Here is a 27,876-nt window from a genome sequence, read left to right on the forward strand (position 1 = left end):
CAAAGCAATTTGCACCAGTCCTCAGGCTTGAATTTATTCTAGAGAGGGTCTAGATAGGCATCCTCACTAATTCATATTAGTATAGAGTTCCCTAGAGCATATTCCCTACAATAAAAGAATCAAAACAAGATTGAACGCTACCCAAGTTGATTGGGGTTGCCACACGATGGCCCCGTAATCAAGTGGCTACCACATGCCTTTTTCTTTAAGTGGGTTACACCATACCTCAAAACATGGGTAAGATCATAAACACTCAACAGACAATACAATACACAGGAGTCATTTAATTTGTGGAATAACCTGCCTAGTATCACTTCATCTTACCGGTCCTTGGGAGACCATCTCACCACTGTCAGAGTGTATAATTACAACAGTGCAACTTCAAATAAGACCAAAACAGCCCTTGCAACAATCCACCTGTCAGCTCATAGCTTCTGTTCAAGTTCACTATGATCATCCACTTGTCTGGGAGCTCCTCCCCCACCATGGTAGCTTGTCTGGGTTTGCCAATTATGTGCAGCTGCCAACTCCAGTGCGAGATCGTATGTGAGCTGCTATTGCCAATACTCAAATGGCACACGATCAATATGCTCAATCCATGAGCACAGACACAGCATGCACACCTTGGACACCACACCTCACATGTATGAAGATGTATATGGGCATACAAGCAAAGATACATACATGCCCATGCAATCATACACTCACACAGCGCTAATTACAAAGGAACTTAAAAGGATATGCTAAGTGGACAAACCTCCTTCTCAGTTTTGGCGTAGAAACCTGAGGCGAGCAACCATTGAGGCTTGTGCGCAAACCAAAGAAGGTGAGGATGTCAGAAGATCACAATGTCAAACGCTACCAGGCAGGGAGGAGGCTGTAGCATAAATCCACCCATTGTGCCGCATTGAGGAAGATCAAATTTCAGAGATAAATCCATTATGGTACCAGAAATTCCTACAAGTGGATAGGTATCTCCACTTTCTCAACTGATACAAGAACAACATCAAAGACAATGGAAAGCCAAACACACAAATATGACAATTAAAACATTTCCTTTCTTGATATTTGAACCTATTACAGACTCAGTTAAGCTTGCTGTGCAAGGGTCCGAATCTTGCTGCGGAGGCTAAAGATCATGGATCTATCGGAACGTGGGCCAATCAATTAAAATTTAGGCATCTGCAACATGCTAAAAGTTACTGCAATGCTCAAAAGCATGCTAGTGTTAGCATCAAATAAAATTGTGTGTCCAATTTATCCACCAAAAAATTCAGAAAGATTTACTATGTTTATCTGTCTCAAGCAGCATCTGCACTTTGGCTGCGGCTGCGACTGTAACTGCGGCTGCAGCTGTTATTGACAGCAGCTGGTGGACTGGGACTATGACCATGACTGCCGCTGCGCTCTGGTTTTGGGATGATTGGGCTTCGACTGCGGCTGTGGCTAGGGCTGGCCCGTTGTGTCTTGATGGTTGGGCTACGACTGCGGCTTCGGCTTTGCCCCTTGATTGTTGGACTCCTGTGATTGTGAATCAACTAAGTAAACAGTAGCAAGCCTTATGTTTGGAGGCCTTGAGGAAAACACAAGAATACATACCCATTGGCAGCTGGCGAGGCTTCTCTTGCACGCCTGGGTGGAGGAGATCGGCTGGGATCTCTCCTTCCAGGAGGGGTCAAGCTACGACGCCGACGAGGAGACAAACTTCTGTGAATGCCTTCCAATGTAAGTACAGATACAGTAGATACTTCATACTGTGCTTGAAACATAAAACTTTCATAACCATGCCATAAAGACACTGCAAATCTGTATGTTGCCTACCTTCGACGGTAGCCAGGGCTGTTGCGCTGCCGTGGACTACGGCTTCGACTGCGGGCACGCCTTCCAGAACCAATCCTCGAACGGCACTCCCGAGCAAAGTGACCTACTTCATTGCATTCATAGCACTTCTTCTCCTCTCCACCCCTACCACGCCCACCACCACCACCACCACCACCACCAGAACCACGTGACATTTCAACACGCCATCCACCTTTACCTGTCCAAGTGCGATAATAAATATGAGAGCAAAACAAGTTGAGCAAATAATGCTCCTGCTTTGACAATCATTCTTAGAAATATACAGGTAAATCCTAAAATCGCTATATTTTAGGCTTGCCCTCAGAAGCATCTACAAGTGCAATATGACATATCTAAGACGTCCATTTACTCTTTGGCAAGATCGAAGTTAAGCAAACAAACATCTAGAATTTCCAGCTCTACTAGCTTGCACATTCACTCAACATCAAAATTGCGTACCATTCAAAGATTTGATAGCATCCATGGCATCTCGTCTGTCATCAAAATCAATAAAAGCATATCCAGGAGGTCTACGAGCAACCCAAACACTGCCAAATTGATAAAAGCATAACATGAATTTCAGGCATTAATCTATACAAATTGATATGCTTGAAGTGCAGAATATGAAATAACATTACGTTGATTTAACATTCTTTTCTATTAACCAAGGAACTTTCAACTAACAGTGGAAAAGATCCAGAATTATTCAATAAAAATCACGCTCACCATCACCAATAAACATCCTCAGTACTACCTTCAGTTTTGGTACTCAAGCCTTGTGATGTGGCAATATGTTTACTTCTACAAAATAGCACTTAACACTAGTAAACTACCTGCTGGCTTCTGTATGTCCACAATATTGCTAATGTGTCCACCAAATGTGTTAAATATTACAGAGAATCAAGCCTAAAGTAAAAATGCACAATGTTTACTTCTACAAAATAGCACTTAACACTAGTAAACTACCTGCTGGCTTCTGTATGTCCACAATATTGCTAAATGTGTCCACCAAGTGTGTTAAATATTACAGAGAATCAAGCCCAAAGTAAAAATGCACGCTCATACAACATACAAGGACACAATCCTGTTGCAAATCTAATCAGATCAATAGCGTATAGCATCGCTGACAAGAGATCCACAAAATTAGCATGTTGAAGCGAACAGAGGGCTTTATGTCTTCTGCCAAGCACTTCCTCGCGGAAACCAGCTGGAAGACATGCTACTTGGACTTCAGAGCCAAGGATGTTGAGATTTTGTACTGTAGTTTGTGGTTGATGGCCAAACACATTATCGCCTGGCACAAGTCTGGATTGTATATTACTTAGACAAAAGAAAAAAATGAAGAAGTGTGAGACCTGCACGTTGAATTCTACTACAGAAAAAACTGTGTGTGTGTGTGTGTGTGTGTGTGTGTGTGTGCGCGCGCGCGTGCCCGCGCTGGTGTGTGCATGCACACGTCTGCCCGTGTGTGTAGCTTTGTTCTACGTCTTCTCCACACTTCTACACTCCACAAAGTTGTACTCAAAGACCAGTTAGTGAGCAACAATCAACAGAAGTCTCATGCACAGCTTTCAAAACCAGCAGAAAAATTGAAAATTTGCTCTATTATCCTCGTATAAAATGAGGATACAGCAGACAAGAGATTATTTGCATGTGTGCTTGTTTGTCTATTGCTACAAAATCATTTACAATGATAAACAACTTTTGGAGAGTACATAATAGTGTGTATATGCATGGACATGTGTACAAATAAATGTACATTCATGTATTTGGAAGCTTTGTCAATGTGATATTGGGTCATGATGGACCATGTACACATTGTAAATAGTCTTGTTTGCGTGTCGGCACTGATGCACATCTACATACCTGGATAGGGTGTCGGTGCCTTGGATATGATGCCAAGTGGATTTTCTTGGCTCTAGGGTATGTTTTTGAGCTTTCTAGAATGTAAATAATGCAAGTGGGAAGTATGGGTATGTTCATTTAGCCCTGGAAGTTTGACAAGTGTGGTAATTGTCTATTTGCAACACTCGATATGCACTGATGCATGAAGGGGTCAAAAATAGAATTTTGGTATGTGGCTTTCACCTTTACAAGGACCTCAATTACAACAATTACAAGAAATAAAAAAACCGTTACAGTTAATTGCTCTTAAACCATTCTAATAAACCTTGATTATACTAGAGATCAGGGTCTATCTGAGTTGTCTCCTTCTCAACGCAGCTTATGTCTAGCCTTGAACTCGTGGCTATGCTCCCACCTGTATCGCCCCTGCTGTTTCTTGTTGCTGTCAGACATTAACAATGACATGAATTGCTGCCTCTGAAGGGCTTGCTAGAAAAAGTACTCAGGACCAAGGTTCCCCTCTCTCTTAGACATGACGGATCACTACTAACGCTACAGTTAGATTGTTGATAATATTCTAAGAGTGGCTTTCTTCTCCTCCAGTTTCAATACAATTCACATGTGAGACCACAAGATTCTACATTCAAGCTATGGAAGACCAAGGGATGTGCTTCGATGCAAACACAATGCAAATGTGTCAAGCCTTTGTCATGTTTATGCAACAGCAACAAGTTGCTAAAAGGATGGAACTTTCTTCAACCAAATCCCTTCAATCAGTGGTGAAGAAATGGATCGATTTAATGGTAAAAATGTATATAAATACTTGAGGAATTATCCTAAAGAAATGGAGTTCAACAAGGTGCCTGCAGTTGACATGGCGACAAGTTTTGAGCTTGTAGTCGTTCTTGAGCTTCCAACACGTGTAAGGGAGATAAGAGGTGTGCATGGCCAACATTGGGAAGCTTTTAAAAAAGCTCCTAAGTAAGAATATTTCATGGAGGACTCCAAATGAGTAACAAAGAGCACTTTCTTGGAATGGGTTGCTCTCAAAAGGGAAGAACTATCTCCTATGGATCTGTTAAGGGAGTCCGAGCGACGATATGCACAGCTGTCAACAACAAAGCAGGTTACCTTGGATGTTGAGAAGGTTAAATTGTTTCTACAAGCTACAGGTACAGAATCCAAGAGAAATTAGAGCTACTTTTAGAAGACAAGAATATTGAACATGGCTTGAAGATAGAATGGAGGATGTTGAAGACGCAGCTTCAGTCCTTGCAAAGAGGCAACGTAGACGGGATTAAATGGCGATAAACAATGTCAATCCTACTTGTACTAGTCCAGAGAATATAGCCAAGCCACCTACTATGAATCAAAGGATTGATGAGGCTTCCATGCTAGATGAACTTGTCAAAGGTATGCATGAGATGAAACTCAAACTTGCAAGATTGGAAGATAAAGGACAACCATCAGGACAAAAGTTTCAAGGTAAAAAAGGTTTTGTGCACAGGTGTATATGGTGTGATAGCACTGATCATGGTAGAACGGATTGTGATACCTTCAATGATGCTTTGGGACGACCTTGTCTTTTTTTTTACTGGTAAAATTCACTTGAAGGAAACAGATTTGCCATTGGAAACAATTTTGGAAAAGGAGGTATGCGCAAGCTAATGGAGGATATGGCAACCACTCATGCCATCTTTGTAGTAAAAGCAGCTACCTATGGGGTACCAATTGAATATACCACAGAGAAAGGGTTAAAACATGTTAGTTGAAGATGTTTGTGAAGAGTATGATGGTCTTTGGCCATATGCAGTTTCATTGGCTAATGAAGAGAAAGTGACTAAAGAAGTGCTTCATTAAACAAGCAATAGTATACGTCAAGCAGCAAGATGGGATGATCCAGTGGACTCATTATCAATGCATGCTTATATTGCCAAAAGTCAAAAATAATCAAGCAATTGTAGGAGAAAAGCGCAGGCGTGATAATGGGGATAAAGGACCTCCAAAGTGGACAACAGAAGTGGAGGAAGAAAGGAATCAATGCCTTCTCAAGAGGCTTCAACGTCACAAGTGCCTCCTCCGTCTGAAGTGCCTACGGAGGAAGCATCGACAAAAAAGGAGGAGGAGTAAGCAAAACCTAAAGCAAAGGGCCTTGCTTACAAATTACAATCCAACATAGAAGCTGCTACAAACTTGAAGGTATTGGAAGAAAGGATCTTGTACAGATTGAGTTTACATTGGTTAAAGTAAAGTCTCCCGAAGATTAGTCTGTGACCTTCCTTGAACAAAGAGCGGAAATCCTTGGATGGTCAAGACTCGTAGCGGTATGAAGACCTCCACCAATCAAGAAGGCAAGCAAGTTCCACATATGGATCCTCCCATTAGCCCTCCCCCTACCCCTCCTCTTTGCCACCAAATGCCATGGATGGTTTAATGCGCGTGATGATGGAGGAGATGATACAGCAAGACAAAACTCGACGACAAGAGTGTATGGAAGCGGAGAAGGCACATCGATTAGAGCGTGCGAAAGCAGCAGTGCGATTGGCGGCCAAAGCCGAGGCTTGTAGGCTAGAAAGGGCAGCCATGTGTGATCTTTTCACATGTCTGGCGATCCGATCCGATCCGATACCCCACCTTCATAGATGGATTATGAGAAGCTTGCCAAGACCATCACGAAGGCAACCAATGCTACACGTATGGCCCATGAACCAATACCCGAGAAGATTACGTTCAGTAAGCATGACGGTAGGATGGATGCTATTGTCATGTATTCTTAGTTACATCAATTTGTATCCTATTTTGCGGTTGTTTAAAAGTACAAAGTTCTCTTGGCTTCCATGCATCTCACTGGTGATGCCATCACCTGGGAGGATGAGTGGATGGAGAAGGAGGACGACGCCCACAAGGCGGCTCATTCCAAGTCTCTTCTCGTTCCCCCTCTCGAGCTTAGTTAAAAATAGTTCGAGGAGGATATAAAGACTCTCTTCTTACCTCCACAGTACCTGAAGCAAATGAAGGAGGATTTTCGGGCTTTGTCTCAACAACGTAAACCTATGATGTCGTATGCTAAAGTGTGTCTCAATTAGGGACATTGTCTCCGATTTCTTCTTTAGGAGGCTTCGCCCTCCCAAGGTACAGTCATTTGGGTTACCAGTTCTCTTTGTTCATAAGAAACCAAACTCATTTCAGTTTTGTGTGGATTTTAGGGCACTCGAGACAAGGATGGTCAAATTCAGGAAGCCGAGACCTCACATGGCCTTTCCTTTGGAGCGTCTACAAGGAGCACACCGAGTTTCCAAAGTAAACCTGACGAGTTGCCACTGTCACCAACTGCTAACGTGTTAAGCCACTGAAGAACGGTGCCAACCTGCACATCCCGGCCGAGGAGCCTAAACCCTAAGAAGCAGTAGAAGAAGCACAAGCAGCAAAAGAAGTTTTACCAACTTGCAAAGTATTGCGAAGTGACCTATTTTTAAAGAGGAGTTCCCACCAACTTATGGGATCCCGTCCGATGTAGCCCAAGTGACATTAAAGTAAAGCGGAACCCACAAACACACACTATTTCCCCTACGTAAATTGCTAATGACGTGGCAGCTGTACGGCCATCCCAACATTTGCGCTGACCTGCTACGTGGCAACCCGTACGGAATTCCGCGTTTCACGTTGGTGAGTGAAGACGTGGCAGCCTGTACGGAATTTCCCTCAATTTGCCCTTATGCTTTTAGGGGCCAGATGCTTTTAGAACTTGAAGCCTTTCATGTAACTGCTTTTCATGGCCAAGGGCCTTTAAATATGAGCCATGTCACAAACTGGTGACATGGATGGATTGCTAGCTGCCTGTGTGTACACACACACACCTACATGGACCTCGAGAGGCAGACAAGTCGGGAATGCTGACGTGGCTGCTATACGGCAGTTTCTGTAAATCACGAAAATGCTGCCACGTGGCTAGGCTGTACGGATTCCGCCTTTTACAATGTGAATTGCGCCAGCTTTTTATCATTGTTTTGTCTACGCAATGCAGCCAGAGAAGAGAAAGCCTCTTTGCTTTATTTTCATTAAAGCATAAAGAGAGAGAGAGAGAGAGAGAGAGAGAGAGAGAGAGAGAGAGAGAGAGAGAGAGAGAGAACCTTTTGCTTTATTTTCAAAGCTCTTAAATTTTCAGCTTTTGAAGCTTTTGGGGCTCTGCTTTTTAGCATCCCATGTAAATTCTTTAAATTGGCCTATGGGCTCCCACTCTGGAGAGCATCTGGTCGCAGAGTCTGAGAGTGAGACCCAAAGGCCCCCTTGTACTTTGAGTTGCAGATTAATATAAAAAGAAATACCGAAACAGGCGCCAGTCTTAAAGGTCAATATCTCTAGGCACGGAACTCTGCCAGGCAAGTGTCGAATAAATTGTGAACTGTGAACTGTTTTGAAGTGGTTATTTGGTGCTGTCGCGGTAGATTCTTGACTTGGAGTGTCCAAGTCTGTTACAGTGGTATCAGAGCACGGCCGATTTCTCTTCTACGGAAAATCCGATCTCAATTTTTTTTCACGGGCACCAGTGGCTTCAGGCAAAGATCAATCGACTCCCTCTACATCCGGAGATGCGGGAAGGGATCACAACAAAGATTCTGGCAAGGAGTATGGCCCGCCTCGGCCTACTCAGGCGGAGCGTCGAGAGATGGAGCGACGTCAATTGATCAGCGATGCAACAAAGATGATGCTCAATTTTGCGAAGGACCCAAAATTTGCAAAATATATGAGCGAGACTTCTTTTCAAGAGGTGCATGCGCAGTGGCAGAAAACCACACGACCACCCCCAAAACCCGCTCTCAAGAAACCTTCTGCTCACAAGAAATATACAGAGAAGGAATTAGAAGAGGTGGTTGATGCACGAATTGCTCAGCTTTTTGACATGCAAAACAAAGCTAAAAAGCACGGCCAAAAGCAAAAGAAAGGTACTGACTTCCCGGGCTATTTGGGTCGTCAATAGACATTTGAAAAGGCAAAGAAACAAAAGAAGCGTGTTCAATTTGAAGGAGTACCCAGTTCTTCTTCTTCTTCTTCTTCTTCTTCATCTGACAATTCTTCTAGCTCATCTGACTCCCGCGAAGAAGACCGGAAAAGCAAAAAGCAACCCTTCGGAAAGGGCAAGAAAAAGGCAAAGAAGTCTAAATCTCGCCCCATGAGTGACAGTTCTACAGAGGACCTGTCTACAAACAGTTCAGACTCTAATGACAACAACTTTTATGCAAAGAAGAAGAATTTTTATAAAGCCAACCAGTATGACTTTCTGGAAGACAAAAGCAAGAAAGTCCGAGAGTTTAGGGAAGGTGGACAGTCAATTAAATTTGACACGTTTTCTGGTTATAGAGATGCTTCGAAGGCTTTGTCTTTTGTACAGCAGTTTGACATCGTTTTCGCGGGAGGGCGTTACTCAGAGCACTCTAAGATTCGAAGAGCTGCCTCTTACTTTAAGGGGAATGCTCGAACTTGGTGGTCCACGCTTCTATTAAGCAAGACTGCGCCAGTTAAATGGCTGAAATTCAAGAGGCTTTTTATTTCTTCTTGGTTGACTCGAGAGTATGAACGCGATATACGAACTGCTTGGAACCATCTTCGGATGACCAAGAAAGATACAGAGGAGGCTTATTGCAAGAAATTTTGGAGCTCTTTTCTACCCGCCTCTTCATTTAAGAAGATCTCGTTCAAGGAACAGATTGAGCGGTTTACCTTGGGTCTACCTACAGAGATCCGAGATCACTGCTTGGAACAGAAGTTAGCTTCTATTCAGGAGTTGATGAGTCATGCGACACGGGGTTTTGCCATTCACTCTGGCAGTCTGACCTACCCCACCGATGAGATCATGACACAAAGAGCCGAACAGACTTCAACAAATGAAAGTAGAAAGAGAAAGAGCAACCCAGAAAAGAAAGATGCACGACCCAAGCTTGCTCCTCAGGAGAGAGCTCTCTTCATCAGGGAGGGGAAGTGCTCTGGATGCGGGGAACTGGACAAATCTCCGCGAAGTGCCCTAAAAAGGCACAGAAAGAACAGAATGACAAGGACGACGAAAGGCCTGAGAGTTCAAGAGCAGCTGAGGAACATGGAAGAAAAGACAAAATGAAAACAGGACTGATTCCAAATTGCGTGGGTACCGATCCCAGCACGTTGGACGAGAGTACAGAACTTTGTCGAGCTTGGGGCAAAGTGAAAGACCAAGAGGCCCTGATCTTCTTTAATGGAGGAGCCAAGGCCAACTTCATTTCACCGGAATTGGCGGCGCGGCTCGAGATCACTCCCGATCGGATAGGACCACTTGCGGAGGCACTTCTAGCGGCACCCAACAAGGACATAGCCATTACACCTGTCATTAGCAAACTTCGGTTGCATTGTCAAGGGTATTTGGGGCATGAGGCCTTTTACATAATGCCTTTGGAAGGTTGTGATGTTCTCTTGGGAATTCCCTGGTACCACAAGAACAACGCCGTGGTCGACTATCGGGCAAGGAAAGCGACATTGACTACAGAGAAGGGCAGAACCATTGTACTCAATATAAAACTTAAGGGCGAGTCTGTCCCTATTGTATCGGCCTCGGCCATTTCTAAATTAATGAAATCCAGTTTGTTTGTTTACTCGATCTTTATGAAAGAGTTGAGTGATGAGGATAGGACAAATATGTCTAAACTTGATAAAGAACGCCAAGATTTGCTCCACTCTCATGACGATTGCTTCTCTGAGGGCCTGCCAGGCCAGTTACCACCCGCTCGTCCTGAAGATCATACCATTGATCTGATTCCTGGAAGTACACCACCGAACCGGCCACCTTATCGTGTGAGCCGAGCACAGAACAGAGAGATTATGAACCAAGTGAAAGACCTTTTGGAAAAGGGTCTTGTCCAGCCTAGTACTTCACCTATAAGGTGCAGCGGAAGTGAATGTTGAACTTTGCTCAAGATGAGTGCTCCGGACTGTGCTCAAGGGTTCCTTTTACTTACGGGAGGGAGAGCCTTCCGTTCCTTTAGTGGGCGAGTGCGATGGACACAAACAAAGTGAATGGACACGGTGAATAGAAGTGCATGAGACTGAGAGATAGAGAGAGAAGAGAATACGACACCAAAGACGTCGTAAAACCCTCCTCCAAGGGCCCCACTCTCGATGGCTAGTGGTCTACTATTGATTGCACAATCTGGTATAAGATGCTGATGCAAATCTAATGGGGCTATGTCAAGGCCGACAGTGGTGCCGACGATGACGAGACCGTGGCTGAAAACTGAATGCTGCTATGACGACGGCGACGATGACGACGACGCTATCTGCTACTGTGCCTTCATGTGCAACAAACGCTGTTTTTCTTATGGCTGAAAATGTTGGACTGTTGTCATACAAATTGCTGCTCTGCTGCCGTCCAGAATTGCTGCTCTTGCTAGGTTTCAAGTGCTGAATTTGCAGGTGCAAAAACGTTCTGGTATGGTGCTGGAGTGCTGGTGCAAAATGCTGATGAAGGCTGCCAGAAACACTGAGGTTGTTGTCCCAAAAACGCTGGCTGAGGCTGTCCAAAAACGCTGAAGTTTCTGGTCTTTGGAACCGCTGATTTGACCTGCTTGAAAACGCTGGTACAGGAGCTGCAATGGCGTTGTCCAAGGCTGAAAACGCTGATGCACCAATGCTGAAAAACGCTGGTACAAGGGGACTGAAAACGCTGGCCTGATGTGAGGGAAAAACGCCAGGCTGAGGGTTCTTGTTCTTGCTTGAGAATTGGCCTCTGAGCAATGCTCCTGCTGCCTCTTCTGCCAGAAAGTGCTAACTCTGGTTTGCTTATATATTATCTTAGCAAAATTGCCCTACCTAGTTCCCAACAAAAGTCACTTAATAAATAAGTGAAAAATGTCAAAAATAGGTCTAATGCACTGAAAAATTCCCCTGATGGATTCTAATGGGAATACTGATGATCATGTTGTGTGCAACCGGAGGATATGCATCTACTCTACGTGACTGGTCATGCACGGTCTGCGAACAAACTCACAAAAGTGCCGGATCACTTCCTATTCTAGACTGACTTGACTGAACTGAACCCTGGTCATGCTGTAGCTTGTCCACGGACACATAGGGTTGGATGTGTCACGTGACATCACCGTATTTCTCTCCAGTGTTGTTGGTTCTGAAGAAAGACGAATCTTGGAGAATGTGCATCGATTATAGAGCTCTCAACAAAATCACCATCAAGAACAGATTTCCGATTCCTAGGATCGATGATATACTCGACAGATTATAGAGATCCTCGTGTTTTAGCAAGATTGATCTGAGAGTGGATATCATCAGATCCGAATCGCACCGGGAGATTCTACAAAACAGCCTTTCGGACAACTATTGGGTTATTTGAGTTTTTGGTGATGCCTTTTGGCTTAACCAATGCTCCTGCGACATTTAACCGGATGATGGACAAGATTTTTCGAGAGTACAAGCTATTTGTTGGCACTTTCTTTGACGATATCATTGTTTTCTCCAAGAATGAGGCAGAACATAGAGATCATCTGCTTCAAGTCTTTCAGGCATTACGAGATCACAAGTTAGTGATTAATGCAAAGAAAAGTGAATTTTTCCTCCCAGGGATGCACTTTTTGGGACACATTGTGTCATCAGCAGGAGTGCAAATGGATCCGGCCAAGATAGAGACTATCTGTGATTGGCACGATTTGAAGAATGTCCATGAAATTAGAAGCTTCTTGGGACTGTGTTCGTACTACAGGCGGTTCATTCGAAAGTTTGCAGAGGTTGCTTCCCCTTTGCATATCTTGACACAGAAAGGAGTCCCTTTCTCGTGGCGACCCACAAAGGTGACTGCCTTTCAAACTTCGAAAGAGAAATTGTCTACGGGACCAATTTTGACTTTGCCGGACTTGCAGAAGTCATTTGAAGTATATTGTGATGCTTGTGGTCGTAGTCTAGGTGCGGTCTTAATGTAAGAAGGCCATGTCATTGCTTACGAGAGCCGATTGTTCTCAAGGCCGGAATTGACAGCATAGATTTATGAGAAAGAGCTTTTGGCGGTTATCCATGCTCTAACTCAGTGGCGGCATTACCTACTCGGAGCGGATTTTACTGTCTTTACAGACCATCAGAGTTTACACTACTTCTTGTCACAGAAGCAACTATCGAAAAGGCAGATGCGGTGGGCGAACATCTTGTCACAGTTTCACTCCCAGATTGTCCATGTTCAGGGACAGAAGAATTTGGTGGTAGATGCTTTGTCTCGAAAGCCATTGGTTCTAGCTATTTCCGCAATACATCATAGGAGCCAAAAAGGATATGGTCAACCAATATGCCACAGATGCAAATTTTGCAGACGTTTTCACACGGATACGGGATGGGGAGACAGTAGCGGGATATTCCATTCGGGATGGCTACTTGATGAGGAAAACCATGTTGTGCGTTACACAACCGTTGAGGGAAAAGGTTATGACTGAATGCCACTCTCCACCTTTTACGGGTTACCGCGGCATTGCTATCACCATGAAAGGGGTAGGGAGATACTTCTTTTGGCCGAGACTCAAGAAGGATGTGGAAGAGTTTGTGCACAGTTGCTTGGTATGCGAGAAGGTCAAGTTTGACAGGCATAAAGCACAGGGATTGTTACCTTTGCCCATACCCACCTGCCCCTGTGAAAGTATTGCAATGGATTTCATTTTTGATCTCCCGAGAACACAGAGTGGTCACGATGGTATCTGGACTGTTATTGACAGATTTAGCAAGCGGGCTCATTTCATTCCAGTGAAGAAAACAACCAAGCCGGATCACTTTGCGAGACTATTTGTGGCCCAGATTTTCAAATTACATGGCATGCCTAATAGTCTCCAACAGGGACCCCAGATTTACAAGTTTGTTTCGGAAGGCAATTTGGGAGAACATCGGCATGCGGTTGCAGTTCTCGTCATCTTTCCACCTGTAGACTAACGGGCAATCTGAGATTGCCAATTCAGTGGTTTTAGATTTAATGAGTCTTATATCTTGGATCAAAAGACTCGATGGGAAAAGTATCTACCTCTGGTGGAATTTGCCTACAATAACACAAAACACTCTTCGAAGGGGAAGGCACCATTTGAGATTGTTGAAGGTGCTGCGAAGGTTTCACCCTTCCTAAGCACAAAAGATAAAGTTTTTGAAGCTGATGAGTATACGCGCGACTTAGACACGGCTTTTACCGAGGTCCGCAAGGCTTTGCAGAAATCTCAAGAACGACGAAAAAAAGGCAGCGGATCGCCATCGTCGCAATTTGAAATTGAAGGAGGATGATTGGGTGCTCTTAGTTTTGAGAAGGCACGCCTGAGAAAGAAAAAGGGAAAGGAGAGGCTTTTTCCAAAGCTTAGTATGCGATACTACGGACCTTTCAAGATCTCCAAAAAGATCAATGATGTCTCCTTCCGACTGAAACTGCCTGACACTTGGAGGATTCACAATGCATTTCATGTGAGTCTCTTGAAACCTTTTAAAGGTGATGTGCCTCATCGTTGACGATGGGGAGCCCGATGAGCAACCCTAAGTGGAGGAAAACGAGGAGATCCTTGTTCCTAAACAGATTTTGGCACATAAGGACACAAAGAATAAGGGTAAAGTAAGAAGGCAGTTCTTGGTTAAATTCAAGAACTATCCTGATTGGATGCGAAGTGGATGGAGGAGGACCTAGCAGATACTCCTCAGATTGTGAAACTTTACCTCGAAGCTTTTGGTTTAGCATAGTCTATTCCAGATGGAAAACAGAATTCAGCTTGGCCGCAGATCTGGTGCAGTGGGATGCACAAGAGGGGAGTTACTCCGCTCCTTTGTCAACAGATGCCTTGATTTTTAGAATACTAGAGTCATTGATGTCTCTTTGAGCTTCAGAGATACTGAGAGCTGACAGTATTCTGCTATATGACTTTATGAAATGGAATTCCTGAATATGAAACTGATTTGTTCTTGACTTGTTCTAAGTGCAGAAACTGATAGACGCAATGACTGCAGTAGTTTGGTATAATTGATCTCGAATAGACATGGTTGCAATAGGGGTTAGTCAATCGAACATCGATAAGGTTCCGACTGATCTAGATGCGATTGCTAACTACATTGCCGATAAATCATGGTCTAAGATTCGAATGAATGTTGAATGCCATGTGATGTCTAGTGATGTCCTGTGATGTGACTGTCGATTGGTACATGTGCTAGATGTGTGTTCCTAGTGCGTAGGTACTAACAGTCAGTGTCTGCTAAGGCAGTTTATGGCTTCTGTCTGTTTTGCTGGCGTAATCGAGGGTGATTACAATGCTTTCAAGAGAGGGGTATGTCACAAACTGGTGATGTGGATGGACTACTGGCTGCCTGTGCGCACACACACACCTGCATGGACCCCGGGGAAGCAGACAAGTTGGGAATGCTAGACGTGGCAGTTGTACGACAGTTTCCGCAAATCACAGAAATGATGCCACGTGGCCAAGCTTTACGGATTCCACGATTTACGGCGTGAATTGCGCCAGCTTTTGATCATTGCTTTTTCTACACAATGCAATTAGAGAAGAGAAAGCCTCTTTGCTTTATTTTCATTAAAGCATAGAGAGAGAGAGAGAGAGAGAACCTTTTGCTTTATTTTCAAAGCTTTTAAATTTTCAGCTTTTGGGGCTCTGCTTTTTAGCATCCCATGTAAATTCTTTAAATTGGCCTGTGGACTCCCACTCTGGAGAGCATCTGGAGACTGGACCAGAGTCTGAGAGTGAGACCCAAAGGCCCACTTGAACTTTGAATTGCAGATTAATATAAAAAGAAATACCGAAAGGGGAGCCAGTCTTTGGGGCCAATATCTCTAGGCACGGAACTCTGTCGGGCCAATGTCGAATAAATTGTGAACTGTGAACTGTTTTGAAGTGGTTATTTGGTGCTGTCGCGGTAGATTCTTGACTTGGAGTGTCCAAGTCTGTTACAAGCCAAGGGCTCATTCTCTGGCACGCTCCCATGTAAAGGTGCATGGAATGGAGTAACGACCTTGTATTGAGTTGAAACAATATAAAGAAATACCGCAAGGGGCACCAACGTTTGGGGCCAGTGCTTTCTTAGGGTGGAACTCCGCCACTCCCCATCTCGTGTGTTGCACATTCTCTCTCTCTCTTTCAGTTCAGTTGTTATTTGAAGAGCTTAACTTGTTCAATCTGTTCTTTTCCGTTGGCACATGGTGCCTTGCCCATGACAGCCACCACAAGAATGGACTTCCAAGGAGCAATCCAAAAGAAGAGCCACCCGAGCTCATTGTTCCTGTCAAAGTCATCAAGCCGAAGTGTCCTCAATTGCTGCAATTGCAATTTGGCAATAAAAAGGAAGCAAAGCAATATTTCTTGAAGTTCAAGGATCAAGGGACACATGAAGCGGCTTGGGTTAATAGTGGTATTTTTCATCAACTATCCAGATTTACTAGCCTCATACAAGGAGGCCATGCAGCTCGCCTCCATGAACTAGCCCCCTTGTCCAATTTATTACTAAATCATTTTATAATTTATTTTGTTGGGTTTGGTGGACGGTTTGCCCTACATAGCCCTTAGTGGATTTATAACCTATAAGCGTCACCTATAAAGGGAGCAGCCAGTCAAGTATTTGATCATCATCAACAAGCGCTCAAGTCAGATCAGCCAGAGTCAGCAATTCTCAGCCCTAGCGTTTTGGGGTCAGCAAGAGCCAACATTTTTGCAACAAATTCAGCCAGCATTTTGCTTTTCCCAGCCAGCTCTTGCAGTTGCACATTCAGCTGTAGCGATTTGCCTCCAAGACAACAGATCGGCCCGCAACCAGTGGATCCAGCAGATAAGCCTTAGCGTTTTCAGTTTTTAGCCCTTTCCATCACCGGAAAGTGGCTTGGATATGTGTTCGTAGTTTTCCCCGTTGCGGTCCGGCACTTCGGCAGCCCATCGAGCCTCCCCTCGGCCATTTTCTCGCCAGCATCGAGTGCTTCATTTCTGTCCATCATTGGCATCGTCGAGATCTGCGATTTCAGGCAGGCCCTCCTCTCACATTAGGAGCGCAAATCAGCCCCAGATCTACACCGTGGTGGCCATCCACAATCCCACATCAAGAAGGATCCAAAGGTGCATCAAATCAGCCCCGAAGGTGCCTCGTCTTGAGGAGCTACCGCAGCGACAATCATCATTCAAGTCAGTAGAGTCTACACTTGAGGCATTGCATGTGTGTACATTCCATTTGCGCAATCAACAGCAAATACCACATCGGCAACGGTGTGTGGGGCCCTTGAGAGGGTTGGTTGGGACCATCAGGTCTCTCTCTCTCTCTCTCTCTCTCTCTCTCTCTCTCTCTCTCTCTCTCTCTGGAGAAGTAAAAAGAACCATCATAAATGCTAAAAGGAATCACTAAGACAAGGGAAAGAAGTAAAGGATTTGTGGAAGTGTGAAACCTAGATCTTCACAAGTTCAATTTCGTTGCACCTTACAAGGGAGGTACCATTGTAAAGCAAGATTGCGATGGTACAAGAGAAAGGTTCTCGCTTGATACAAAAGGGCAAGAAGCTCTCTCTATAGATTTTTAGGGCTCTCAAAGCATGGATCAATGTGTTTTACAAAGATTGAGGACATCATCAATAGTGAACGGCAACATGTACATAATGTACAAAGAAGTTTGAAGGCGAATGGTTTTCTAGAAGATAATGAGTGTATTTCAGGTATCTTTGAGCAGGTTTCTTTTGTAGATATTATGGACAAGCTTAGGAGTATAATGGATTCTAGTGAATCCTGTTGTCACAAATTGGTGACGTGGCTGCCCAATGGCTACCCTGTACAGATACATGGCTGCCCAGTACTCATACACAGACACCCTCCCTTGTGGGAACTCCCGGAATTGCACGCGTTACAGCGTACGAAACCCCGTAAAATGCGACGCAGAATGCAGAAAAGCGGCCACGTGGCAGCATGCTGTACGGATGCCAGCTTTTTGCGTGGACAGATTTTTACAGCATTTTGTCTATTGCTTTTGGCTACGCAATTTGCAAGGGAAAGAGTTAGAGAGCCTTTGCTTTATTTTGCTCAAGAGAGCTTGTGAGAGAGAGAGAACATGCTGTTGATTTTGAAGCTTTTGGGCTCTGCTTTTGGCATCCCTTGTAAACCCTTTAAATAAGTGGGCAAGCTTCCCACTTCTCAAAGCATTTGGACGCAGAGTCTGAGAGTGAGAGCCTCCCACTCACTTGTACGTTTGCAACAGATTAATACAAAAAGAAATACCGAAAGGGGCGCCAGTCTTTGGGGCCAATATCTCTAGGCACGGAACTCCATCAGGCCAGTGTCGAATCAATTGTGAACTGTGAACTATTTTGAAGTGAATTCTTGTGGTGTTGCAGTAGATTCTCGACTTGGAGTGTCCAAGTCTATTACAGTGGTATCAGAGCACGGCCGATTTCTCTTCTACGGGAAATCCGATCCTTTCTACGCGGCACTTATGGCTTCAGACAAAGCTCAGTCGACTTCCTCTGCATTCGGAGATGCGGTCACGCGAATACGGCCCGCCTCGGCCTACTCAGGCGGAGCTCGAAGAGATGGAGCGTCGACGATTGATCAGCGATGCAACGAAGATGATGCTACATTTTGCAAAGGACCCGAAATTTACAAAATTTATGAGCCAAACCTCCTTTGACGAGGTGCACTCACACTAGCGGCAGACCACAGAACCACCCCTCAAACCGGCCCTAAAGAAACCTCCTACTCCAAGGATGTATACAGAGCAAGAATTAGAAGAGGTGGTTGATGCACGAATTGCTCAGCTTTTTGACGCACAGAACGAAGCAGAGAAGCACGACAAAAAGCAGAAGAAAGGCGTTGGCTTCCCGGGTTATTTGGGTCGTCATTCTACATTTGCGGCAAGAAAACAGAAGAAGCGTGTTTGATTTGAAGGAGTACCCAGTTCTTCTTCTTCTGACAGTACTTCTAGCTCTTCTGACTCGAGCGAAGAAGACAGAAAAGGCAAAAAGCGAAACAAAAAGCAAAGCTTCAGAAAGGGCAAGAAAAAGACAAAGAAGCCTAAATCTCGCCCAGTGATTCACAGTTCTACAGAGGACTCGTCTTCGGATAGTTCAGACTCTAACGACAGTAGCTTTTATGCAAAGAAGAAGAATTTTTATAAAGCCAACCAGTATGACTTTCTGAAAGAAAGTCCGAGAGTTTTAAGGAAGGTGTACAGTCAATTAAATTTGACATGTTTTATGGTTATAGAGATGCTTCGAAGGCTTTGTCTTTCATACAGCAGTTTGACATAGCTTTCTCTGGAGGGCATTACTCAAAGCACTCCAAGATTCGACGAGCTGCTCGAACTTGGTGGTCCACGCTTCTATTAAACAAGACAACGCCAGTTAAATGGCTGAAATTAAAAAGGCTTTTTACTTCTTCTTGGCTAACTCGAGAGTACGAACGCGACATACGAACTGCTTGAAACCATCTTTAGATGACCAAGAAGGATACAGTGGACGCTTATTGCGAGAGATTCTGGAGCTCTTTTCTACCCGCCTCTTCATTTAAGAAGATCTTGTTCAAAGAACAGATTGAGCGGTTTACCTTGGGTCTTCCTACAGAGATCCGAGATCACTGCTTAGAACAAAAGTCAGCTTCCATTCAGGAACTGATGAGTCATGCGAAACGGAGTTTTGCCATTCATTTAGGCAGTTTGACCTACCCCACAGATGAAATCGTGATGCAAAGGACCAAACAAACTTCGAAAAATGAAATCTGCCACGTCATCAGGTTTTTTGTGTGAGTGCGGGTCCTGCTTTATTTTAATCCTTTATGTCACTTGGGGCACCATCGAACAGGGTCCCCATAAGTTGGTAGGACTTTTTCTGTTACTTGTTCTTCTTAGGGTTTAGGCCCCTAGGCCAACATCTGCAAGTTGGCTCCCTTCTTTTAGGCTTTGACACGTCAGCAGTTTGTTACATCCCCCACCGCCGCCGCCGCCTGGGTACAATGGCTAGAGCCTGTATGGGCGGCATCCTTAGTAGAATCTTCCGATGTTGCAAAGTTTTCAATCATCCCTGAACACATGTTGCCCCCTCCTCGGGCACTAGAAAGTACAAGAGCTTCCAACCGACAACCCTCTCAGCCTTCTGTTCCTATTGGGGGAGTCTTTAGGAACATGGTGCAATCTTCTGACCCTGATCCAGTGCAACCGCCTCTACCACCACCGCCACCTAGGTACAATGGCTAGAGCGTGTACGGATATCAGCGTTGTGGGAAATGAAAATGAAAACGGAAACAGAAACAAAAACGCCACAATTTTCAAAGGTTGAAACGGGGAAACACCATGTTAGCAATCATTAATCTAGAAAAATCATACAATTGTGGACCACATACAAAACAATTATTCAACACAATATCAAAGGACCAAAGTTGGATTATAATTTTCATCGTTCAAATGCATTATAACAACCTTACTAGGCTAAGCAACCCAAAACCGTTCTGAAACGCCTTGTGGTAGACTTTTCGGAAAATCTTAGACATTTTGGAATGGGAAACGTGTTTCAGGAGGTTAATATGGTGTTTCGGTGTTCCCCACATCCCAAGGGGGCGTTTCGAGGTGTTTCTCGCAACCATGATGAATATCCCTAATATCCACATCCGCGGTTTGCGCCTAATCAACCAAAGGATTTCAAGGGTGGCGGCACGACAATCAAATTTCTCACTTTTTCCGAAGTGAAAGATTGGAAGAAAACCTTGCAGTTCCTACAACAATTAGACAATAATTATGTTTTGAGGAACTACAATGTCACGTGACACATCCAACCCAATGTGTCCGTGGACAAGCTACAGCATAGCAAGGGTTCAGTCAGTCCAATCAGTCTAGATCAGGAGTGATCTAGCACTTTTGTGAGTCTATTCATAGACCATGCATGCCCAGTCACTTAGCATAGATGCATATCCTCTGGTTGCACACAGCATGATCATCAGAATTCCCATCAGAATCCATCACATTCAGTTAGGGGAATTTTCCAGAGCATTTAGCCTATTTTCCCTATTTTTGGTATTTTCACTTATTACTTTTAAGTGACTTTCCAACAAAAGTAGGTAGGGCAATTTTGCTAAGTTAATATATAAGCAAACCCAAGTTAGCACTAAATGGCAGAAGAGGCAGCAGGAGCTCCCCGCTCAACAGGCGTCTTTCCAACAGAACCCATCAAGAACCATCATTCCCCTTGGCCTTTTTGGATTTCCCATCCTCGCCTACACTCAGACCTGGCGTTTTCAGCATTGCCTTGATCGCCATCACCCCCAGCATCCCAGCATTCGCAGATTCCCCATGATCGCCATCAAGTCCCAGTTTTGCTAGCGTTTTCCATTTCAGCCCATCAGCGTTTTTGGACTCCCTCAAGCCTAGCGTTTTTGCTAAGGACCTAAGTCAGCCAGCGTTAGTGGTTTTCAGCCATTGCCGCGTAAGAGAGGCAGTGTTTTCAGCCCTATGGAACAGCAGTAGAATCGGCCCAAGTTGGTTGCAGAAGAACCTCCATTTTCAGCAATGAAAACGCAGCCAAAACAGTCATTTTCAACCACCGAAACAGTCCCGAAATTCAGCAAATAGAAGACCACAGATTTCAGCCCTAAAGTCGTCGTCGTCGTCATCGGCATAGTCCCAAGTTGCATCAGTCCATTGCATACGCATTGTACCACTTTGTGCAATCAAAAGTAGACAACTCTCGCCGACGAGAGTGGGACCTTCGGGGGAGGGTTTTACAACGTCTCTAGTGTCGTATCTCTCTTCTCTCTTTCTCTCAGTCTCATACACTTGCACGCACAGTGTCCATTCACTTTGTTTGTGAGCATAGCACTTTCCATTAAGAACGGAAGGCTCTCCCTTCCATAAGAACTAAAAGGAACCTTGAGCAGAGTTCGGAGCACTCATCTTGAGCAAAGCACAAACAATCATTCCGCTGCACCTAACATTGGTATCAAAGCTTTGGCAGTGTTCTGTATCACTCAAGGAAAGAACCACAAGAATTTTTTTGCTTGTTGAGGTCGCACGAACCCAAGTTTACTTGGGCATGTCGATTCCTCATCGTGTTTTGTTGAAGAGTGACAGGAATCCCAAGAAAGAAGGGCTTGTCCAACCTCCCTTGTGTCTCTTTTCACTCATTAAGAGCGGACCGTGCACTTAGCGGCCGGCCAATCGACGTGAGGTGGGAAAAAGCAACTTTGGTGTGAGCACAAGGCCGCCAAGGGGTGCATCCGCAGAAAGGAGTAGAACTCGGGTGAAGAGAAGATCCTTCTCAAACGCGGTTTGCAAGCGAAAGAAAACCTCAAGAACTCAAGACCCACAAGAACCCAAGTTCCTCGTGAACTTAAGAACCCAAGGGCCAAGACCCCCAAGAACCACAAGAACCCACGATTGCAAAATGGTCATCACTCGAAGCGGAATGGATACTTCGCTTGGAGGTGATGAGCATGAGAGAGGCGAAGAAGAATTTTCCCCACCATGAGGTTTTTCCGACCCTCCCCCTTTTCCATCTATGACAAGGTTTGCACTAACTCCTATGGAGGCTTTCGACAAGAGGATGATGGACAAGAAGTTAGAACACAAAGCAAGAGATGTCGAACGAGAAGCAGAAAGAAAAGCCTACGAAGAAGACATGGCAGCCATAGAGCGCCAGTACCAAGAAAGAATGGCAGCCATAGCGCGTAAGAGCGAGCAAGCACGCTTGGAAGCCAAAGCAAGACAAGTAGAATACGACCGCAAGACCACAGCAAGAATGCAAGCGATGTTTCGACTCTTTTCTCAAATGCAGGCATAGATTCAACAAGATCGGGAAAAGGAGACTCTCTCAGTCTCTTCTTCTCCAAAGCATGATACACAGGATTTGCATGATTGTGTGAAGCATGATGATGATTTGATTGACAATGACTTACATGATGTTTTGAACGACAACGATAAGCACAATGATTTGCATGATGATAAGCATGATGATTTGATTGGCAATGATTTGCATGACGAATTGGATGACAAAGACAAGCATGATGATTTGCATGATCAAGATGTGATTTCTCACAAGCATGATGAGTTGCATGAAGATGATGTGATTGTTCACAAAGATGAGGTGCTAGTGGATGCTTTTTCTAGCGAAGCTAACCTCGTGCCAGATTCAATCAATCACGAAAAAGCGATCTTGGCTCTCGAGCCTTTGTCCAAAGAACCCTCACAGGAAGTATTATGTGTTCGCATGATTGATAGGCACGCATTGTTCAAGTATCTCATTCGTGATCGTTTCCTGTATTTTAGTCACCATCTTTATGTGATCCCTTTTTCTAGGCATGACATATTGTATGTTGAGCACGTTTCTCTCATGGATGAGCACGAATGTATGCGGATTGTTCATGAAAAGCTGAAAGTTTGTATGTAAGGAAGTCACATTCCATGTCTCTTCCTTGGCATGACAGTTTCCGAACGAGCACATGAAAGTATGAGCACCAAGCATGGGCATTTCCGTTGTGAATTGCCACAGTTGATTGCTCTAGATCCAAAGAATGATAAGATTCGATCTCATTGTTTGCATGTGTTTGATGAACAGGTTGTCACTCCGCCCCTATGTTCATCTACATTGCATACATAGTCTTTAGCGAAGACAAGATTTTTTCCACTCACTTTACACGGAATGGGTATGTTCATGGTTTTGTGTTGGAAATGGTTTCAGGAATTTTCAGCCATGGAAATTCTTGAAGAAGAAAGAAGCATGACTATCGACGAAGTAAAAGCATTGAAGGAGCCACAAAAGACTTTGTGTCGCTTTCGGCGCGGCCCAAAGAAGCAAGCGTTGCAGACCTTTATGAAGTTCAAGTACCGCACGACCCACACACCAGAGTGGGCCGGCGAAGCGTCCCTTCCAGGATTCCGGATGCTATTGGCGATCTCCCTCGACGCCATACAGTTTGGTACCAATACCTCACTTTGAAAAGGAGGGGATGTCACGTGACACATCCAACCCTATGTGTCCGGGGACAAGCTACAGCATAGCAAGGGTTCAATCAGTCCAGTCAGTCTAAATTAGAAGTGATCTGGCACTTTTGTGAGTCTATTCGTAGACCATGCATGCCCAATCACTTAGCATAGATGCATATCCTCTAGTTGCACACAGCATGATCAAGTTAGGGGAATTTTCCAGTGCATTTAGCCTATTTTCCCTATTTTTGGTATTTTCACTTATTATTTTTAAGTGACTTTCCAACAAAAGTAGGTAGGGCAATTTTGCTAAGTTAATATATAAGCAAACCCAAGTTAGCACTAAATGGCAGAAGAGGCAGCAGGAGCTCCTCGCTCAACAGGAGTCTTCTCAGCAGAACCCATCAAGAACCATCATTCCCCTTGGCCTTTTTGGATTTCCCATCCTCGCCTACACTCATACCTGGCGTTTTCATCATTGCCTTGATCGCCATCACCCCCAGCATCCCAACGTTTGCAAATTCCCCATGATCGCCATCAAGTCCCAGTTTTGCTAGCGTTTTCCATTTCAGCCCATCAGTGTTTCTGGACTCCCTCAAGCCTAGCGTTTTTGCTAAGGACCTAAGTCAGCCAGCGTTAGTGGTTTTCAGCCATTGCCACGTTAGAGAGGCAGCGTTTTCAGCCCTATGGAACAGCAGTAGAATCAGCCCAAGTTGGTCGCAGAGAACCTCCATTTTCAGCCATGAAAACGCAACCAAAACAGTCATTTTCAGCCACCGAAACAGTCCCGAAATTCAGCAAATAGAAGACCACAGATTTCAGCCCTAAAGTCGTCGTCATCATCACCGTCGTCGTCATCGGCATAGTCCCAAGTTGCATCAGTCCATTGCATACGCATTGTACCACTTTGTGCAATCAAAAGTAGACCACTCTTGCCGACAAGAGTGGGGCCTTCGGAGGAGGGTTTTACAACGTCTCTAGTGTCGTATCGCTCTTCTCTCTTTCTCTCAGTCTCATACACTTGCACGCACAGTGTCCATTCACTTTGTTTGTGATCATAGCACTTTCCATTAAGAACGGAAGGCTCTCCCTTCCATAAGAACTAAAAGGAACCTTGAGCACAGTTCGGAGCACTCATCTTGAGCAAAGCGCAAACAATCATTCTGCTGCACCTAACATACACCGGAGAATCAAAGGTTTCTCGAACTGCAGGATTTCTCAAAGATAATGCTATGCAATGGTGGAGTCCAATCGCTACACAATCCCATGCTCCAAGGACTTGGCAAGCTTTCAAGACTATTTTTGCTCACAGTTATACGAGCTCCCTGTTTGAAGTCCAAATTTTGTCAAAATGGGGAAACTTGAAAATGCTTGCCACAAAGACTATGGAAGACTACAACCAAAGGTTTCTCGACGTCTACCTTGCGGTGTCTTTCTTCAAGTTGATTCCCTTGTAGGACCAATGCGAGCAATATACCACTAGATTGCCCTTACCTTTGCAAGAATACTATTTCTCTTAACAAGTATCGACAATGCAAGAGCTTATGGACCATGCTACGGTCAGCTACAAGCTTATGAAAGGGAAGCTAGAGTTTCATACAGACGAACTCCAGCAACCAATCAGAACTCTAGGCAACAACGAACAATCAGAACTCTAGGCAACAACGAACAATCAGAACTCTAGGCAACAACGAACAAACCCCCGGGAATCCCGTGAAAGTCAACCTCAAAGGCCTCATTTGACACAACGTCAACGAGAAACCCTGTTACAAGAAGGCCGATGCTTTGAATGTTTTGAGACAAGGCATACTTACAATTCTTAACCTCACAAAGCCAAGACATCCTTAGAGCAACCTCCAGCTCCAAGATTAGATAGACCCAAAGGACCACCTCCGGCTAAGAGAGCTAGACCTACTATTGGACTTGTACCTAATATTTATGGCATTAATGTTGAAAGTTTGAATGAATTGTGCAGAGCTTATGAAAAATTCAACGGCTTGAAAGCCCTGATCTTCATTGAGCTACCGATAATTTCATCCATCTTGACTTCCTCAAGCAGATGGACTTTGATTACGATTCCCAAGGTGGAGAACTTGAAGCCGAGCTAGCCACAGGCCAAACTCAGAAAGTGGTACCTCTCATTGGTGCTCTTCCAGTAACCATCCAAGGATACCATGGAAAAGCAGATTTCCACATCGTGAAGTTGGGCAATTGCGACACTCTTGGGCATGCCTTGGCACGACAAGAATGATGCATCACTCCAGATTTGAAACCGTACGATCGCTTTGATACAAAAGGACAAGCTAGTCGTCCTCAAAGTTCGACTTTCCGAGCAAAACCCTGAATGAATTTTTCTACCTGCTTTGTATTTAGATACCTTTTGAACTTTGTTTGAAAAAGTATTGTTTGAAATTTGTTTGAAATGGATTGTATTTGTTTTAACCTATCTTGGTGCCCATTTAAGAATTGCTTGACTCTGATTTTAATACTGATTTGTGACTTACTCTTGAGAGGAGTACTGAAGAGAAGAATTGAAGTTTGATCATGTCTAAAACCTCAGAACGATGCAGACCAGGTGTCTGGAGACCATTTCGTTGTATGTTGGAAAACCTCTGAACGATGCACACCGGGTGTCTGGGGAGCCTTTAGTTGTATATTCGAAACCTCCAAGCAACACAGGATGCGGTCTTGAGAGCGTTTGGTTGTATCAGCCCTCTAAGCTCATGGCCCGAACCTTTTTAGGTTATTTGCGAGGAGAGTGAGGAGGTAGTCGTTGAGTAGCTTCATGCCTAAGACCATCTATCTTGGAAGGAGTGCTCAACGGCAGTGTTTGTTGTGTCTTATCGCATGCATATGTGAGCATTTGTGTTGCATTGTGATGTGTCAACCACTGAATATTCCTAATTGGGTGAGATTGCCTAGGTAAGGGATTCTAATGCATAGACACGTTACAAATCAGCGTGGTCTAGGTGTGATGGCTAATTTTGCTACGCCAGAATATCAAGAGCTCCGGTATGGAATGAGAAAACCCAATGAAACTTGGATATTTTGACCTAACTTGATACTCTTCTTTCAAGAAGGGCGGATGTCACAAACTGTTGATGTGTCAAGCCATTGAAGGCCCGACCGGGTTAGGACTCCCCGGGCCTAATCATAGCCAACCTGAATACTATGCTCCACCACCAAAAGATAGTTACTCGCAAGTGCAGCAACCGGGGAGTGGGTTTGGAATGGCTCGGGCAATTTCCTGGTGCAGCAGATGTGATAGGTGGAAAAGGCCGTATGCAGATGCTGAAGGCAACAGGTAGCAAGCAGCAGCTGGTGCATAAACACTGCAGGGAAGCAGCTGGCACGCAAACTCTGCAGGGCAGCAACTGGTGCGCAAATTCACAGCACGCAGCCGGCGGACAGCACACAGTAGGCCTGAAGCAGGTAGCTGGTGGCAACGTGCATCAGCGGGTAGCAGTTACAGGCAGCACATGCAATTTTGGCAACCAAAGTTACCCATGGCAAACAGGTTGGCCTACGGCAGGCTCTCTCTCTCTCTCTCTCTCTCTCTCTCTCTCTCTCTCTCTCTCTCTCTCTCTCTCTCTCTCTCTCTCTCTCTCTCTCTCTCTCTCTCTCTCACAGCAAGCATACTAGTTATACTACCATTCATTTCCAGTGACAGAGGCAATGGCAGCAGGCTATCGGGTCTAGAGATTTTCAATGAGCTTTTAGCCAATCAACCAAGGTTCAAAACAACATGCCTGTGCGTGTCACTAAAGAATTTCACGATAGATGAGCTACAGCTCACTCGTAGCCTTCAGAAAAGCCAACTATAGAAGGCAAAAACGCACTGAGAAACCCTAAATGCACAGAGAAAACAGAGGTCACCTGCGAAGGGCACCAAATACTCGAAACTCGTCCTCTAGCTCGCGCTCGGTAGTTCGAGGATCAATGCTGCCAACGTAGACGCGCGCCATTGCTGTTCTTCCTTCCCGGTCGAATACAAAATGAAGCCTCGACAAATTCAAAGAGCTTGGCCACTTATAAAAGCTCTCTCATGTTGACGTCGTTGGAACAAGTCTATCCGACAAGTCGTGAACTTACAGTTTGGAAAGTAATCTAATAGGAGGGCTCCACCATAGGCAATCCGAAAGCACTATTGGAGGGCCTTCGTTTTGATAACTAGTACGGCCGGCCGTCTTCAGCGGCCTCTCTCTCTCCCCACTGTCTCCCTCTTTATTGCGTGCAAAGGGGTTTTTTTTAGTTTTGAACTTTAGCTTTCAGGTC

At 44.6% G+C, this 27,876-nt stretch overlaps 1 protein-coding gene across 1 annotated transcript; it reads right to left on the minus strand.

Moving 5' to 3' along the window:
- Positions 1 to 145: 145 nt before the first annotated feature.
- On the minus strand, positions 146 to 27,728 carry LOC147456135 (serine/arginine-rich splicing factor RSZ22A-like). The gene is made up of 7 exons (XM_086514686.1): positions 27,478 to 27,728; positions 2,299 to 2,387; positions 1,822 to 2,038; positions 1,600 to 1,707; positions 1,487 to 1,521; positions 758 to 783; positions 146 to 520 (listed from the first exon to the last, which is right to left on the minus strand). The coding sequence occupies exons 1-7, from the start codon at positions 27,564 to 27,566 to the stop codon at positions 353 to 355; spliced, it is 732 nt and encodes a 243-aa protein (XP_086370812.1). The 5' UTR covers positions 27,567 to 27,728; the 3' UTR covers positions 146 to 352.
- Positions 27,729 to 27,876: the final 148 nt, after the last annotated feature.

Source organism: Adiantum capillus-veneris, chromosome 6 (assembly GCF_014529385.1).
Source record: "Adiantum capillus-veneris isolate H3 chromosome 6, ASM1452938v2, whole genome shotgun sequence".
In the NCBI taxonomy this organism is placed as follows: Eukaryota; Viridiplantae; Streptophyta; class Polypodiopsida; order Polypodiales; family Pteridaceae; genus Adiantum; species Adiantum capillus-veneris.

Excerpts from the sequence above, each read along its gene's own strand:
- LOC147456135 (XM_086514686.1), bottom strand. The coding sequence starts at position 27,566 with ATGGCGCGCGTCTACGTTGGCAGCATTGATCCTCGAACTACCGAGCGC. Across the intron at positions 784-1,486 it reads GGGGCAAAGCCGAAGCCGCA|GTTTCTACGCCAAAACTGAG; the intron begins GTCGTAGCCCAA and ends TGCTCGCCTCAG. Across the intron at positions 521-757 it reads ACGCCAAAACTGAGAAGGAG|CTGCACATAATTGGCAAACC; the intron begins GTTTGTCCACTT and ends TGGAGTTGGCAG.